The sequence below is a fragment of the Hemitrygon akajei genome, chromosome 1, assembly GCF_048418815.1.
Source record: "Hemitrygon akajei chromosome 1, sHemAka1.3, whole genome shotgun sequence".
Lineage (NCBI taxonomy): Eukaryota > Metazoa > Chordata > Chondrichthyes > Myliobatiformes > Dasyatidae > Hemitrygon > Hemitrygon akajei.
In genome coordinates this window covers 34795131-34813664 of record NC_133124.1, presented here as the reverse complement: position 1 = coordinate 34813664, position 18534 = coordinate 34795131, and the positions used below count along the sequence as shown (strand labels likewise).

Genomic DNA, 18534 nt, shown 5'->3' with positions numbered 1-18534 from the left:
TGCTGAATTTTGGACCAGTGACAAGGATGCAGGATCACTGTACTCTGCACATGGTTCAAGATGCTGCCGTTACACCGATGATCAAGTGCATCACGTTGTCATGGGGGCCCACTGGAACAGACTAACACTAGACCATATGTCTTCTCTTGTCGTCACCCCACCTCCGTTTCTTCACACTTCCACAATAACCTTTATACAGACGTTGCCATGGTGAGGGTACTTTTAAGAATCCAAATTGCTTCCAAATGGTCAGTATGAGAATGACATGGCAACTCCAACTTCTTTGGACTGCCACCAACAATTAATAGTCAATTGTTTTAACAAATGAGTAAAAGCTGAAAATCGCAAATGACTTTCCTTTTGGGAGTTTTGTCAGTTTGGCAGATATTTGAGTTACCTGATTCGGTTCAAGTGTTACAAGCAGCACTGGAAGAAAGTATATAAACCTAATTTTAGTCATTAGTACCTAACATGCAATATGTCTTTTCCAGATTCCGTTCAAATAAAAGGGCCAGAATTTGGCGTGACACATTCCTTATTGAGAGAGGGTAAGTAACTCTGCGCCAAAATTTAACACAATGCATTCTGCATGTTTTTTTCCCCAGTTTTCATAAAGAGATACCTGTTCGGAGACAGTGTTTTAGATGGCAAGGGTAGCTTTTTCACAAAAATCTATCCTTTGGTGATTTTCTGACTTTTAGTTGCATTGAACCTGGTAGTTATAATATTCATCAGTTTCACACAAAGATGAATGTCGTGGATATGACTCTGCTTTGACAATAGAACTTCCTCGGGATTTGTTAATCTGCAGTTGTCATGATTCTAGATAGTTATGTACCCACATCAGTGTAACTTCCTTGAGGAAAATTATTCAGTGAATTTTGGAATTTATTGATATTGCAGATAATTTATCAAAAACGTCCAGTAGCTTAAATTAAAGAAACTACATTAGCCAGGAAATTGCATCAGACTTTTTTTTCTAAAAGAGGGCCTATGTTATGAGCAAACACAAGGAAATCTGCAGATGCTGGAAATTCAAATAACACACACAAAATGCTGGTGGAACACAGCAGACCAGGCAGCATCTATAGGGAGAAGCGCTGTCGACGTTTTGGGCCGAGACCCTTCGTCAGGACTAACCGAAAGGAAAGATAGTACAAGATTTGAAAGTAGTTGGGGGAGGGGGAAATGCAAAATGATAGGAGAAGACCGGAGGGGGTGGGATGAAACTAAGAGCTGGAAAGGTGATTGGTGAAAGTGATACAGAGCTGGAGAAGGGAAAGGATCATGGGACGGGAGGCCTCAGGAGAAAGAAAGGAGGGGGGGAAAGCACCAGTGGGAGATGGAGAACAGGCAAACAACTAAATATGTCAGGGATGGGGTAAGAAGGGGAGGAGGGGCATTAACGGAAGTTAGAGAAGTCAATGTTCATGCCATCAGGTTGGAGGCTACCCAGCCGGTATTATAAGGTGTTGTTCCTCCAACCGGAGTTTGGATTCATTTTGACAGTAGAGGGGCTTCCCTTCGTCCACCATCAACTCTGCTCTCAAACGCATCTCTCCCATTTCCCGCACATCTGCCCTCACCCCATCCACCCGCCACCCCACTCAGGATAGGGTTCCCCTTGTCCTCACCTACCACCCCACCAGCCTCCAGATCCAACGTATAATTCTCCGTAACTTCCGCCACCTCCAACGGGATCCCACTACCAAGCACATCTTTCCCTCCCCCCCTCTTTCTGCTTTTCGCAGGGATCGCTCCCTACACGACTCCCTTGTCCACTCGTCCCCCTCATCCCTTCCCACCGATCTCCCTCCTGACACTTATCCTTGTAAACGGAACAAGTGCTACACCTGCCCTTACACTTCCTCCCTCACCACCATTCAGGGCCCCAGACAGTCCTTCCAGGTGAGGCGACACTTCACCTGTGAGTCGGCTGGTGTGGTATACTGCGTCCGGTGCTCCCGGTGTGGCCTTTTATATATTGGTGAGACCCAACGCAGACTGGGAGACCGTTTTGCTGAACACTTACGCTCAGTCCGCCAGAAAAAGCAGGATCTTCCAGTGGCCACACATTTTAATTCCACGTCCCATTCCCATTCTGATATGTCTATCCATGGCCTCCTCTACTGTCAAAATGAATCCAAACTCAGGTTGGAGGAACAACACCTTATATACCGGCTGGGTAGCCTCCAACCTGATGGCATGAACATTGACTTCTCTAACTTCCGTTAATGCCCCTCCTCCCCTTCTTACCACATCCCTGACATATTTAGTTGTTTGCCTGATCTCCATCTCCCTCTGGTGCTTCCCCCCCCCCCCCCTTTCTTTCTCCTGAGGCCTCCCGTCCCATGATCCTTTCCCTTCTCCAGCTCTGTATCACTTTCGCCAATCACCTTTCCAGCTCTTAGCTTCATCCCACCCCCTCCGGTCTTCTCCTATCATTTTGCATTTCCCCCTCCCCCAACTACTTTCAAATCTTGTACTATCTTTCCTTTCGGTTAGTCCTGACGAAGGGTCTCGGCCCGAAACGTCGACAGTGCTTCTCCAATAGATGCTGTCTGGCCTGCTGTGTTCCACCAGCATTTTGCCTATGTTATGATATATTCTTCAGGTGGAAATGAACCATATATGCATACCAATAATAGTATACCCATGAATTTCAGGCTGCAGATTGGAGAATCCAGCTAGCCTGTCAAGAACGGGTGCCCAAACACCTCAGAATTGAGACTGGGTTGCCATTTTAGGTGTTCTCTTGCAGAGTTGTAGGTCAGTGCCCCCCAACCTCTGGGCCACGGAGCAATACCGGGCCGCAGAGCATGCAGGGGTGCAGCGGTAGGCCGAACGCACCCAGCACATCTTTAAGAAAAAAGCTGAAATTAACAAGCTAATTAATTAGGTGCCACCCGGCACGTAAATGTCAGCCCAGATCAGAGTCTTAAAGATATGCTGGGTGCGTTCCGCCTACCGCTGCACCCCCGCACGCTTCGCGGCCTGGTATTGGTCCACGGCCCGGGGGTTGAGGACCACTGTGATGTGTAATGTGGTTAAGAAAACATATGAGATGCTCACTTTCATTAATTAGAGTATTGAATATAGAGCAGGAAGGTCATGGGGGAGATAGATAGGGTAAATAGAAAGTAAGAGGCTTTTTTTCCCCCAATAGTAGGGATGTCTAAACCATGAGAACATGAGAGATAAGAAGTTAGAAAGGGACCTGAAGGAGCAACTTCCTCACAAAGATTCTGGAATGTTCTGCCTGAAGCATTCTTTCTCATAGATATTCTCATAGCATCTAGACAGCTACTTGAATTTCCAAGGCATAGAAGGCCATGGACCTAAAGTAGGTAAATGGATAGAACAGCATAGAGTGGCAGACACATGGTGGGCCAAAAGTCCTGATTCTCTGTTGTGTGACTCTATAATTCTTTTTTGATTTGATTTCTGATTCTCTATGAGTCACTGATTCTCTTTTGATCTGATTTGATTTGAATATGATTCCTCCTTTTAGACCTGTATTAACTCTGTTATTCTACAATTTCCTTAAGAAAAATAGATTTGAGCATTTTTCCTTCAATAGTTCAGAATCAGAATCAGATTTACTATCGCTGAAATATGTTGTGCAATTTATTATTCTGCAGCAGAAGGACAGTGCAATACATAAAAATTACTATAAATTGCAATAAGAAATCTATACAATAACATATAAAAACAAGTAATGGAAAAAGAGATCAAAATAGTGATGTGATGTTCATGGGCCATTCAGTAATGTGATGGCAGAGGGGAAGAAGATGTTTCTAAAACTTGGCTCACGTACCTCCTCCCTAATGAAGAGGGTGTATCCTGATGGTGAAGATCCTTCGTGACGGATGCTGCCTTATTGAGGCATAGCCTTTTGAAGATGATCTCCATTGTGCCCATGATGGAGATTGCTCAGTCTACAGATTTTTTCCGGTCTGGTGCGTGGGTGTCTTCATACCAGGCTGTGAAGCAACCAGTCAAGATGCTCTCTAATGTACTAGTCTGTATTACCCCACATTCACCCTCCCTACTTTTTGTTAAGTATTGATGTTACACTTGCCACAGTCTGTGAGTATCATTCTGGAATCTGTGGAATTTTGGAATGTGGATACTGGGACCAACTGCTCCCCCTATCTCCACAGGCACCTCTCTCAAGATTTTAGCCTGCATTCAGGTCCTCGGGGCCTGGAGAATTAACAGCTCTCAGTCCCATTAATTTCTCTAACAATTGTTGTTTTGCTGATGCTAATTTCTTTCATCTAATTAATCTTAGACTTTTTGTTCTGCGCTATTTCAGAAAGTTCTCTGTATCTTCCACGAGGGGTTGACTCAAAATATTCATGTCCTTATTTACCAGTTACACCATCTGTTTCATATTGTAAGGATTGTTTATTTTTCCCTATATTCCACAGTAGTGCTACTAATTACTCTTATTATTCTGATTTCCTTATTTAAGTTTTGGTCTTCCTTTGCTGAAAGCCAAAATGTTCTGAACCCTCTTTTCTACTAACAACATTATATGAACCGTTTTATCTGATTTAACACAGTCTTTAACTTTTTCTGTTGTATTTTGAGCCTGAAGAGGATTATGCATGTCTTGTAAATTACGTATTAAATTTATAACTAGTCACTACTTGTTTACATTCATACCTTTCGATGTATTTTACTATCTACCATATCCAACCTTTTTACCAAAAAAGAAAGTATTTCCTTTGCTTAGATTTAAGACCCTTTCATGTGGATAGCCAGAGGCCTTTCCCCAGGGCTGAAATGGCTAACATCAGGGGGCATAGTTTTAAGGTGCTTAGAATCAGGTACAGAGGAGATGTCAGGGTAAATTTTTCACACAGAGAGTGGAATGCACTGCTGGCGATGGTGGTAGAAGCAGATACAATAAGGTCTTTTAAGAGACTCTTAGATACATGGAGCTTAGAAAAATAGAGGGCTATGCGGTAGAATCATTCTAGGCAGTTTTTAGAGTACTGGTAGGTTACATGGTCAGCACAACATTGTGGGCCGAAGGGCCTGTAATGTGCTGTAGATTTCTATGTTCTATGTTCTATGTTCCACGTTCAGAAAAAAAAACTAAATCACTTTTACTCTTTCGGGAACTGTGATTATAAGATGATTGGGTTTTGTGCAATTTCCTGAACTTCCACTTTGTTAATCAATTCTTTCTTAAAGTAAAATACCAAATCTGAAAGAGCATGGTGCCTTGCTGCTTATTCAATATACTGATCTGGAAACACACCTTGTTTACACTTCATGATTTGGGTCTTCGCACTATGATTACTAATTCAAATCCCATGCTCTTAGGGAACTTCACTTTTGCACTTGAATGGACTGGTTTAAATTTTTCTCTTTGGGGAGAGAGAAAAATTTTACATGTAGCACTTACGTATATGTGGCTGCCATAAGTTGTGCAAGGTTAACTTCAATAAACTTTCTCTGTTGGAGGTGCATTCTCCTGGATTACAAAGCAGATTTCCATGCATATTAGACAAAGGGCTCCTATGTCATGTACTACAAAGATTAACACGAAGAAATAAGTTATGTGTTGAAGGCTTGACTGGATTCTGTGTGTCAGAAATGCAATCTATGAAATTATTAACTTCCATAGAAACTCTTACATTCACTTTACTTATGTAATTAATAGACTTTATTAAAGTTCACTCTACTGCTGTCAATCACAACAACAATTTGCTAAATCTTTAATGTCGCAACCCTGCTTTCATCATCTACCAGTGGCAAACACAACTGTCAATGATGGCATTAGTAAAACAGACCACGACACAGTCCTTGTGGAATTAAAGTCCCACCTTCACACCAGGGACACCCTTTAACCTGATCTGCAGATGTTTTAAATGCAATGGTCTAGTATAATTCCACAAGCTCAGGACTGGGCATCCATGAGATGCCCATCAGCAAGCACCACCAGAGTAAAGCACCACAATCTTTAATCTATTCATTCAGAATATTCTTCACTCTACCATTGCTATCTAACCAGGAGATCACACTGATCAAATGAAGCATGCAGAAGCACATCCCAGTGAAGCTGCAAAACAGGATATCTCATGTGCTGAACAGCAAACACCACATGCAAATCTCACAACCAGTCGGTCAGATCAAAGATCTGTAGTTCTGCCACATCTAGTTGTGAATGGTAGTGGAAATCAAACAGCTAACAGTAGGAGGCTTTGAGAACATCTCCACCTTAATGATGACAAGGCCCAGCATGTGAGTGTGAAAAATAAGGTTAAAGTATTCCAACCACTATCTGGCAGATAGATTCCCACAGTCACGGAAGCCAATTTGATTCACTCCATGAAATACCAAGAAATTTGTGAAGCACTGGATTGAACAAAGACAACATTCATGATGATCAAGCCACATCCCGATGTAATACTGAGAACCTGATTATCAGATTAACTGTGCCCCCAGCCAAACTGTTTGAGTACAGCTACAACGCTGGCATCTACTCAGCAGTGTAGAAGATTGCTCAGGGCTGTTCCAGTAAGATGGCAACACACTCAGACGCTGCGGCGTCTCTGGGTCCAAACAAAGGCGTAGTTGTTCATCCTACATGCCTTTTTACGATCGTAAGATCGCTGGACGTTAAGAACACTGAGTACGGCAGGTCCACCCCACTAGTCAGTTGCTTGATAGTGGTTGAGCAAGACTTGTTGTGCACCATGTCACGGCCACGCAGGGAAGAAGGCAACAAAGACAGCGTATGGGGGTGGTGTGCCATCCAACAAACGGTGGAAATTTGTTTGGATGGCTTGGATGTTTTTTATTATGATCGCAAGATCCTGTTGGAAATTGGTAATGCAGATCACTGCGAGTCCTATTCGCTGGTTCATTGGTGAGACCGACGACGAGGGGGGCTGCATGGTGTCGGTTGTGGCGCAGACCAGACCCCATGCCTGGGGGTCTCCAGCTGTGGCCGCTGGGGAAGGGGATTCCAGAGCTGGCCGTGTGGCACCAGATTCCGTACTGGGTTGGGGCTGGCCCCTCCTGTCAGTGCTGCTCTCCAGTGTTAGCTCCCAGGAAGACAAGCTGGACTGCATTTGTCTATGATTGTACTTGTGCTAGATGAGGAACTGCTGTGGGCTGTCCTTGCAGAAACATGGCTCCAGGACAACATCTATTTACAATCGATGTACAGGCCATAACGCTCAGGGACTTGGGCTACATCATTTTTTTTATTGGTATTTTTTGTATCTGTATGTTTTTCTGCTATCATAACTGTATCTGCAATGTGAGCTGTGTGTAGTGCGTGACTGTCAGTACTGTGTTTTGCACCTTGGCCCCAAAGGAACGCTGATTTGGCTGTGTTCATGTGTATGGTTGAATGACAATTAAACTTGAGACTTGAAACGATTCATAAAAGAACAGAGCAAAATGCAATCTAGCTAATAACTCACAAATCAGTCGGTCTTTACTCAACTATCAGCCCAATGATGGAAGTCATTGTCAACAGTTCTATCAAGTGGACCTCATTCACCAATAGCCTCCTCACCTGTATTCTGTTTGGTTTTTGCCACAACCACTCAGCTCCAGACATGATCAAGGCAGTATTTGATGAAGCTGCACACACAAAATGCCAGAAAAAATCTCAGCAGATCAGGCATCATCTATGGTGTGGAATAAACAGTCAACGTTTTTGGCCGAGACCCTACATGAGGACCTTCATTGACCTTCCTGAAGCTCAGCAGCCAAAAATAGTACCAACACTTGTGGAGCAAATAAATATGGGAATGGGAAGGTGCTGCATCAAATGTTCTTGAGAAAAATAAAAACTTATGTTGGAGAAATATTGACATTGATGGAAGACAGAAAAAACAGAGTTTTACTGTATCTCCAGATTCCAGAGTCTGCAGGCTCATTTGTCTCTATAAGTATTTTCTGGTTGGTAAAATGTAATGTGTTGAGTGCCATAAGGAATAACATCAGCATTTTAGATATTATTTCAAAGTTGAAAGGTTGAAGTACATTTATTATCAAAGTATGTATACATTATACAACCTTGGGATTCGTCTCCAAACAGCTAGCCACGAAACAAAGAAAATCAAAGAATAAAATGACCCATAAAAGAAGACCGTCAGGCACCCAATGTGCAATGAAAAAATTCATGCAACAGTAACCACAAGCAAATAGCATTTCTGAACTGAGGTCCACAAAGGGAGTCCCATAGTTGAGTGCAGAGCTGAGTAAATGTCTGATGGAGCTGTGATCAGAACACCTGGACCTTTTCAGTCTAGCCAGGTGCTTAAATTTCCATCTGAACAGTGGGTTTTGCCTCTTGGATATGTCAGACCTTGCCACATCGATTCAGCCTCTAAGTCTCTGTCTGAGCATCAGTGATTTAAAGGAAGGCAATTAGGTATGATTTCTAAATGTGTTGAGGATGTAAAGAAAATTAGGACATTACAGTACTGTGCAAAATTCTTAGGCAATTTCATATATATAGCTTGGGTGCCTAACATTTTTACACAGTACTGTATATTATGTCTTTCCTGTTAGTAAATAACACTTAATACAAAGCTAAGTACTCTTATTTCTGTTTCCCAACCACTTTCCTATTTTAACCAATATACTGTACTGTGCAGTGGACATAAGGAAGATGCATAAGAGTGGGGTGAATGTAGGAAAATGTGAAATTGTCCATTTCTTCAGGAAAATATAAAAGTATATCAACTATAAAAGTAAGAGATTGCACAGTTCGGAAATGTAGTTGTTGATATGTGTGATTCACCAAAAGCAGTTCATAGAGTTATAGAGTTGCTATCACAGAACAGGGCCTTTTAGACCACCTCATCCACGCTGACTATACTATGATAATCAATTAGCCTACATTAGGGCCATGTCCCTGTACACCTCTCCAAGTACCTGTCTAAATGCCTTATAGACACTGTTAGGGAATTTCCTTTTCCACACAACGCTCAGACCCAGGTATTCATTAGGAGACTCTTTATTTATGTGACACAAAGAGCCATCCCTTCAGAAAGCAACAACTCCATTTACAATCAGTACAGGCACCCACTTTATGGCTAATTCTAACAGGTATGATTGGTTCAACATTTCCGTATTTGGTGTTGTCCTAAGCGAGCAAGGGAGAGAAACACCTGTCACGTGGTGTACAGCTGCATCTCATTCCATGTAAGGACTACATTTGGTATGAAAATATTGACACCCCCCCCCCCCACCTCCTGCTGATCTCCTTTAAAATTCCTCTCCTCCCACTTTAAGCTTATTGCTTCAAATGCAAAAATCTCCATTTCAGCCTCAGGCAATCTACTCCCTTGCTTTCTGTAGCATTCTGGGATAAACCCCATCAGGCTCTGGGATTTAACTACCTTACCAAACTTACCTTTAAAACTTGCCAATAATGGTTGCTGTTTCTAATAGGCTGTTCTATAGAAACATCCACCGCTTGCCTGTCTTCATTTCCAAAGATAAGTTAATCTTCCCAAGTAGGACTCTTTAGGTACTGCTTTAAGAAACCCTATTGAGTGTATTTTGTGAATTCCATTCCATCCAATTCCCTTGCATTGACAATTCCAGTCAATATTGGGAAAGTTAAAATCCACGTCTACTACAACCATGTTGTCTTTATACACCCCACTGTTGCTTACCTACATATTATCTGTTCTAATTCCCAATGATTATTGGGGGACCTGTCATATACTGTATATCCCTATCAAAGTGATCGTCTCTGCCTTATTTTAAATTCCATCCATTTCACCATTTTAATTGATCCCTTCGGAATATCCTTCATGAGCACTGTTCAACATCCCTCCAATTCTGTACCCCTCTGTTCAATACTTCTATACTCCTAAACACTGGGCTGCCAATCCTGCCCTTCCCTCAAACATATTTCTGTAATTGCAACAATGTCATAATCCCATGTGCTGATCACCCATGCTGTCAGCCATTATTTTATTAAATGATGGAACAAGCTTGAGGGTTGAGTGGCTTATCCCACTGCTAATATTACGATCAAGAGGCCTGAACATGGATATCTTGGAAAGAGAGAACAATTATGTCATGGAAGTACAGACTGACATTCTCTGGTCTGGCAACTCCCATGGTCCAGCATGCTCTGAACCTTTGTTACAGATCTATACTAACAAACTGATTCAAACTAAGATCCAAAATTACTTACCAACTAGTGGAGTGGTGTCGCAGCAACAACTTTGCACTTAACGTCAGTAGGATGAGAGGGCTGATTGTGGACCGTGAAGGATAAAACAAAGGAATGCATACCAATCCTCACAGAGGGATAAGTAGTGGAGAGAGTGAATAGTTTCATGTTCCTGGGTGTCAAGGTCTCTGAGGATGTAATCTGGTCCCAGCATATCGATGCAGTTATAAAGAAGGCAAGATAGCAATTATACTTCATTTAGAGTTTGTAGAGTTTTGGCATGTCAACAAATACACTCACAAACTTCTATAGATGTACCATAGAGATCATTCTGACAGGTATGGGGGTGGGGGAACTACTGCACTAGACTGAAAGAAGCTGCAGAGGGTTGTAATTTTAGTTGGCTCCATCTTGGGCACTAGCCTACAAAGCACCCAAGACATCTTCAAGGAGCGATGTCTCAGAAAGGCAGCGTCCATTATTAAGGACCTCCAGCACCCAGGGCATGCCATTTTCTCACTGTTACCATCAGGTAGGAAGGAGGTACAGAAGCCTGAAGGCACACACTCACTTCTTCCCCTCTGCCATACAATTCCTAAATGGACATTGAACCCTTAAACACTACCTCGCTTTTTATATTATTTCCGTTTTTTTGCACGATTTTTAATCTACATATACTGTGTTACGAACCCAGTAACTGGGTCACTTACCAGCAAAGATGGAGACATCCGTTGAAGTCTGATGAAACTATTTTTAACAGTATTTATTAGTAAAAATACACAAAAATGATATCAATGCAAATATACAGATAGTATACGTCATCAATACTAAATCTAAAAGTGCTGGTATAATAATAATCAATAAGAAATAAGCTCTATTGTTGTCTAGGGGATAATGTATTGTCCGATGGAAATATAAAGTTCACTCAGTTCATGCAGGCTGCAGCCTTTGGGGACCGCTGGGTTGCAATGGTTGGAGAGAGAGAGAGATTTGGAGAAAAACTTGCCGGCTTTCCTTTTATGATTTCGATCCGTCAGGTGTCTCGTTGCCGTGGCCGTTCACTTGTGGCCTCTCCTTTAGCTAAACCGTTCTTCCGTGATGAGCTCGCCACCCAGGCAAAGGGAGGACGCACACGAGCCCCCACCGGCTTTTGCTATAAAACGCTGTCACGGGATTTCTAGCGTTTCTCCTGGTGCGTCTAAAGGGGTTGTTCCCCAGACCCTCTTTTATCCTTACTCACGGGGTCTCAGATGTCAATCAGGTTGGGATGATGCAATCCCTCAACCAGACCACTCTGGTCATCCCCTGAGGGGTTTCAATGAATAGTACAGTACTCAATACACAATTCCGTCTCCAAGAGACAATAGCCGTTATCAGTGGTTCCGTTCCGCTGAGGTCAGGACTCGTTCCAAACCTTGTGTATTCTGAGTGTCTCTCTCTCATTTCCTGGGTCCCAGACCCAAATTAATAGCGATCTTGCGATTCTCAAAAAGGAGGGGGCGACTTTGTACCCTTCGGCCCCTCAGAGTTGCGTCACATTCGTAATTGTAATTAAATTACTTAATTATTTATTATTATCATTTTTCCTCTTCTGTATTATCTATTCCATAGAACTGCTTCTGCTAAGTTAACAAATTTCACGACAGATGCCGGTGATAATAAACCTGATTCTGATTTTGATTCTGAATGAGTGAGGATTTCCTACAGAACATTGCTGATGGGAAGGGGAGAAATTATGGAAAATTTTAAAACAAGTCTGAGAAATTACAAAATCAAAGCAAAGTAGAGAATAAAGCAATGAGCGACGATTGGGACTAACTTGGTTCTGGTTAGGATGCACGTAGCCATGTTTTGTGTGACAACTGGAAGATTACAACTGGAAGCATGTAAGAAGTTTATCGACATTGTCAAACTTAGAGATAGCAGAGGCATGGAGGATGGTTACAGCAGCAGATGAAGCAAAAGCAGAGTTGGGCATCCGTATATTCATAGTGATTGCTGGCTTCCTCACTCAAACAGAAATTGGATGTCACCAGTACATATTCAAATACTTTTCCTTCTGTCAGATAGTAAATGGAAAGAAAGATAAAGAGATTGAATTTATATGGCACATTTCACTACTTCATTCAAAAAATCTCAAAGCATGTTACACTGCTGAAGTACTTTTGAGGCATGGTCAGGATACCAACAACAGAACAGAAACGAAATATTGGACGGGAGAGATCCTTGGACAGCACGAGAGGTAACTGTGCAGAAGTGGAAAGAAAACCCAATGCTTGTGATTCTTTGGCTATGACTGGATTGATAAGAGACAGATGAATGACCCCTGGTCAGCTGGATGCACTGAAGAGGTGTTGGAGGATGATGGTGTGGTCAACCATGCCACAGGCTATGGATGGACTGAGGAAGGATAGATTAGTGCAGAGAGTATATTGTGATGAACTTTTTGATGAAAGCTGTAGTGATGTGGTAGGATTTCCGACTAAAACTTTAAGGAAATGACTGTGGATATGGGAAACATTAGCAGATTCTAGGATTTGAGGGGAGAGTGATAGTAGAGATGGCATGGTAGATTGGAGGGATGGAAGTAACAATGGCTGTTTCAAAGAGAGATTTTTCTAAGCAGTTAATGACATACTTGCTGGCACTGTTATCGCAGACTAGATGTAACAAATTTGATTGGTCAGCTGCTTAGGGAATACTTTCAGCAAAGAAGGGAGTAGGTTTGTTTAACAGGATTAGCTCTGAGGGGTATGAAGGGATGCAGGAGTGAAATCAGTATACATATAGGGTAAGGTCCAAGCCATGGGAACCTAGTGAAGATTTGCATTGATGGACTAGATGAAGGAAAGTAACCTTGGCCTTTTCTCCTTGGAGCGATGGAGGTTGAGAAGGACCTGATAGAGGTGTATAAGATGATGAAGAGCATTGATCATGTGGATCGACAGAGGCTTTTTCCCAGGGCTGAAATGGTTAGCACAAGAGGGCATAGTTTTAAGGTGCTTGAAAGCAGGTACAGAGGAGATGTCAGGGGTAAGTTTTTTATGCAGAGAGTGGTGAGTGCGTGGAATGGGCCACCAGCGATGGTGGTGGAGGCGGATACAATAAGGTCTTTTAAGAGACTCTTGGATAGGTACATGGAGCTTAGAAAAATAGAAGGCTATTCAGCACAACATTGTGGGCCGAAGGGCTTGCATTGTGCTGTAGGTTTTCTACATTTCTATGTAACAGAAGCAAGTGATGGGATGATCTTCATCTTGATTTCAAAGGAGTCCATGAACAACTCGTATTACTTGCAAGAGATTTAAGAAAAAGTGAGGGGGCAATTTAAGAAGATGTTCAACAGAAGATGAAAGAAGCCAACAGTTATTTTTTGGATTCTGAGCTAGAAGTAGAAAAGTGTAAGTGTTTTTGGCAGGTCAAGGTAAGGCCAAATAATCCATCATTGAGCCCTGCCAAATCCAGTAGTCAGAAATTTCAGCAACATCTGTCAAGTCCATCTGTGGTGGACTTGGAGAGCAGAATTAGACATAGAGGCAGTATTTAGAATTTATATTAGGAATACTTGGTGCCAAGTATTCTTTAAAAATCTTTTTAAAATTAAGGTATATGGTGGATTCTGGTTGATAGCGACCAGTAAATTCTGGCCCAATTAAGCGTCTGCCCGAATTAGCCGAAGTTTCATGGAAATAGTTAAAAAGGTATAAAAAAGGCAAACTACTATTTAACTGAGTAACAAATTATGCATTTCAATGAAATACTGAACAAATTAGAATCCACCAATGCTACGATAGTACTATAAAATGATGTATTAGTAAATAGTTATCGACGGAGAAATTCATACAGTGTATGTTGCCGTGTATAGAGTGCCCATGGAGGGGTAGCACCTCTGGAGAGGGAGCTTGTCATATCTATTCTGGAGCAGCTCACTCACCTTTGGTCCCCACTGGACATTCAGCTCTCATACGTCACCGTTTGTATGCGACAGCAGCCTGATCCCGGTACACCACTTCGACAGGCAGGCTAAGCAAGGTGAGGGTAGCTGGCAAGCATCATACCCTGGTGAAACGGGGACTTGCCTGTCCTAGTATGTGAAGGCAGCTCCTGTGGACTGGGCGAATAAGATCAACGGTGAGATCTAATGGCAAAGAAGGCTGTTCTGCAACACTTTTGTGGAGAGTGGAGGGCATGGTAAGGGTTAAAGAAGTCATGGTTATCCACAGCAACCAGGGAAGACCCAGTTTGTGATGACTACTCGTACCATGGGACCCAGCCTTCCAAGGCTGAAAGAGTGGAACAGTCCCCGTGCAATGACTTTTCTACTTTAAAACACCTGATGCTCCAATTTCACTGCTATCGTTGGATACAATGGACAACCAACATGCTGCCATGTACTTTTAATTGACTGTAAGTAAACAAAACAGCGCAGACACCCTGGTGTGGATAATGGCTGCTTTCATATAATTCTGTCGATGATTGCATTCTCCAAATCTTCACTTTCATTGCAACATTCAACATTATTGTTGATATCTTCAAATTCATCATACTCCCTAACTTGCTGAAGTAGTTTTTACTCCCAGCCCTTTCTGGCATCTCCAGACCTGAATGCTTAAAACCACAGTGAACAAAACAATTCTGAATTCTCCCATTGTTTATTTCTCACCAACTATCAGTGACACAATTCACTGCTTTTTGAACAGAAACACATGTAACTGATGCTAATAAAAACTTGTTTGCTCTAAACAGAGTGTAGTGTCTAACGGTCACACAAGTTCACATGACTGATGCTAGTTAGAAACTCTTTGGCAGAAGTCTCCTGTCCCAATTAAGTGGCATAGTGGCCCAATTAAACGAAAGGAATCCCAGCTATCTTTTCAATTTGTTTTTGTTTTTTGAGAGTTGTCCCAAATATGCACCTGTTCCCATTAACTGATGGCCCAACTAATCGGAATCCACCATATTTTCTCTGTAAAGTGGTGAGTGTCATTAGTACCAGTAAGTCTAATTAACAAATGAGTGAGACGTGAAGGAAATCAGGGTCAGTGGAATTCATTAGGTGTTTTAGTGATGTCTCTTCAATTGCCTATGTTCAAATATAACTGAACGTTAAAAATCAGAATCAGGTTTAATATCACGGGCAAATGTTGTGAAATTTGTTGTTATGCAGCAGCAGTTCATTGCAATACATAATAAAAACTGAAAAATACAGTAAGTATATATATTTTTAAAATTAAATCAAATTATTTGTGAAGAAAGAGAAAAAAATAGTATGGTAGTGTTCATGGGTTTAATGTCCATTCAGAAATCCGATGACAGAGGACGAAAAGCTGTTCCTGAATCATTGAGTGTGTGCCTTCAGGAGTCTGTACTTCCTTCTTGATGGTAGCAATGAGGAAAGGGCACATCCAGATCACGGAGGGTCCATAATGATGGACGCTGCCTTTTTGAGGCACCACTCCTGAAAGATGTCCTGGATGCTGGGGAGGCTAGCAGCCATGATGGAGCTGACTGAGTTTCTGCAGCTTGTTTCGATCTTGTGCAGGGCTTCCGCGCCACCCCCCCCCCCCACCCCCCCCCCACCACCATACCTGACAGTGATGCTCATCACCGTACATCTGTAAAAATAAGCAAGTGTCTTTGGGGACATACTGAGTCTCCTCAGACTCCTAATGAAATAAAGCTGTCTTCTTTGTAACTTTACTGATATGCTGGGCCCAGGATAGATCCTCTGGGATGTTGACACCCAGGAACTTGAAACTGCTCACCATTTCCACTACTGATCCCTCGGTGAAGGCTGGTGTGTGTGCCCTCGTCTTACCCTTTCTGAGCCCCTTCCAAATGACCTGTGCCCTACTGTCACAAGAAAAGTAACTACATGAAAACGTGGTAGTTAAATCAGCATGCTGCGACATTGATACTCCCAGGGATACACCAACATAGTTTTGAATAAATGCTGCTTGTTCTAATTTTGTTTATTTCTTTGCCTAATGAGTACAAGGGTCAGTCCACAACTTCAAGAAACACACTGTGTGAGAAATTTCTTACCAGCAGCAACTATGAAGCCATTTATTTTATTCTGTGTAACTGTCAGGGTTTCAACCTTGTCAGAGAACATTTTAGCAACCTCACTAATCAAAGTATACATCTAAAGGCCTTCAGGCTTAATCGTTCTCAGTGCCAGGTTTTCTGAAAGTTAACATATTCCACTGAGATGGAGATGCGCCATCTTAAAAGGCAGCTGAACACTGATTAAAATCGAGCCCCAAGAAAATAGCACTAAGCCTTGGTCTCACCACTGTAATGGGAATTGATTTTTTCCCTCGGTCTCTGATTGGATAGATTCCTCCGGCCTGAAGACTCGATGCTCTCTCTTGAAACTTGTCTCAATAATATTAACATGGAGAAGGAATATAAATCTTACTGACAGAAAACTAATGTTCACATCTGAGTGCCTGTATTAGTGAAACCCATGCAATATGCATTAGTAATCTAACAAGTTGGTAGCAGGTTACTTTGAAAGTTGAATAAGTAACTTCAGCTCTGCAAATCTTGCTAAAGGTCACACTGAGAGTGGCTTCAAAAGACTGGAACTAACAACTTCGGTGTGTCAGTACACTTAATGTAGAAATAAAACACATTTTCCATTTGTCCTCACATCCTCTCTCAGAAAGCAGTGTGCCGTACTGGGCTATGTCATATTCAACACCGAACAGGTCTGCAGTTCTGCCATTGTACCCGTCTCAACAATGTGAGACCAGTGACCAGAAGCCAGTCTGCTTAATAATCATCTCAGGTTTTTGTTGGGGCAATTGGACCACTCATCAATCTGTGAAACAAGAAATGTGACCATGGCAGAACCGAGCCCCCATTTTATTTCAGAGAATGGGAGAATAAGGAACTGGGGAGGAAATCACAGTCACAATGAATTGCACTTTATCCTTTATATGTCATCCCAAACTTCATTTGCATAAATTAACACCAGCATCAAGTCAGTCCACAGGATGACTATTTCTTGATTCTGTCTAAACTCATAATGATAAAAACCTGCACAGAAACAGCACCCCATTTCCACTGAAGGCAGAGTAGTAATAAGATCATTATTGGTGTCACTATCTGGTGTGAGGATATTCAGCAAAAAAATCTCTGTAAAAGTTTCTCATTTCACTTTATCAAATAGAAAATTGGTTATGCAGTAAATACAGTATATTCCGGTTACTTGAGTCATCGCTTAATTGGGACAGCTGCTTATTTGAGACAACTCCTAAAGAACAAAAACTAATCAAGAAAATAGCCAGGAATCCCTTCATTTATTTGGGCACTATGCAGCTTAATTGGAGCAGGAGACTGTTGCTGAACAGGTTCTAACTAGTATCAGGCATGGGCACTTGTGTGGCCATTAAATACTACAACATGTTTAGAGTGAACAATTTTTAAATAAAGTCAGGTGTGTGTGTTGAAAAGGCAGTAATTTTTGTCACTGATAGTTGGCAAGAAATAAGCAGCAAGACAGTTCCGAACTGTCTTGCTCACTGAGGTTTCAAGTATACAGGCTTGAAGATACCAGTAAGGCCGTGAGTGAAAATGGAACTTTTCACTACTTCAACAAGTTAGGAATATGAACAATTTGAAAGTATCAACAATCATCTTGAATGTCACAATTAAAAAGGAAGATTTGGAACCTGCATTTGTAGATAGTATTATATGAAGGCAGTCCATTATCTGCACTAGGGGTCTGCACTGATTTTGTTCATTGTGTACACTGGATGAATTCCTCCATCGATAACTATTAAGAACCAATACACAATTTTACAATGTGGTTAGTACTATTGGTATGTTCTAATTTGTTCTGTATTTCATTTAAATATGTAATTTGTTACTCATTTGTCCTTTTTACACCTTTTTAACTATTTCCATGAAACTTCGGCTAATTGGGGTGGTTGCTTAATAGAGCCAAAATGTAATGGGTCCCAATATGTCCCAATTAACTATATCCACTATACTGACTAATTTTATAAATGTGCTTCATGAAGTGACCCTGTGGTTAACTGACACAATGCTGGTTGCAGATTTTACACAAATCAATAATATTCTTCAAAACTGAAAAGAGAATGAGGACATTATTGTCAGAGTCTTTAATTGCAATGTTAGCTGAATTCAGTCAAGTTACTCCAAAAGCTGAAAAGAAATGGCCTTCTCTCTGGGAAGCATCCCTTCGTTCTGTTTTGAATGTCCTTGTGAGTCTCAAAGTTCCTTTGCCTATTGAAGGTCATGTACCAAACTTCTTTGCAGGGAAATATTGTGCAGCTTTTCAGAAAATCTGGTACATCTTTTCTGGTTACCAGCTGAAATCAAACTCTTGCAACTGG

At 41.7% G+C, this 18534-nt stretch overlaps 1 protein-coding gene across 13 annotated transcripts in view; it reads left to right on the top strand.

Annotated features, from left to right (window-relative positions):
- sulf1 (sulfatase 1) overlaps positions 1-18534 on the top strand; it is a 316869-nt gene that overhangs the window by 248165 nt on the left and 50170 nt on the right. For all 13 annotated transcript variants that reach the window (XM_073040863.1, XM_073040831.1, XM_073040854.1 and 10 more), the window contains one exon: positions 492-548. In XM_073040863.1, coding sequence (XP_072896964.1) covers positions 492-548 — 57 coding nt within the window. The remainder of the gene's footprint in view (positions 1-491; positions 549-18534) is intronic.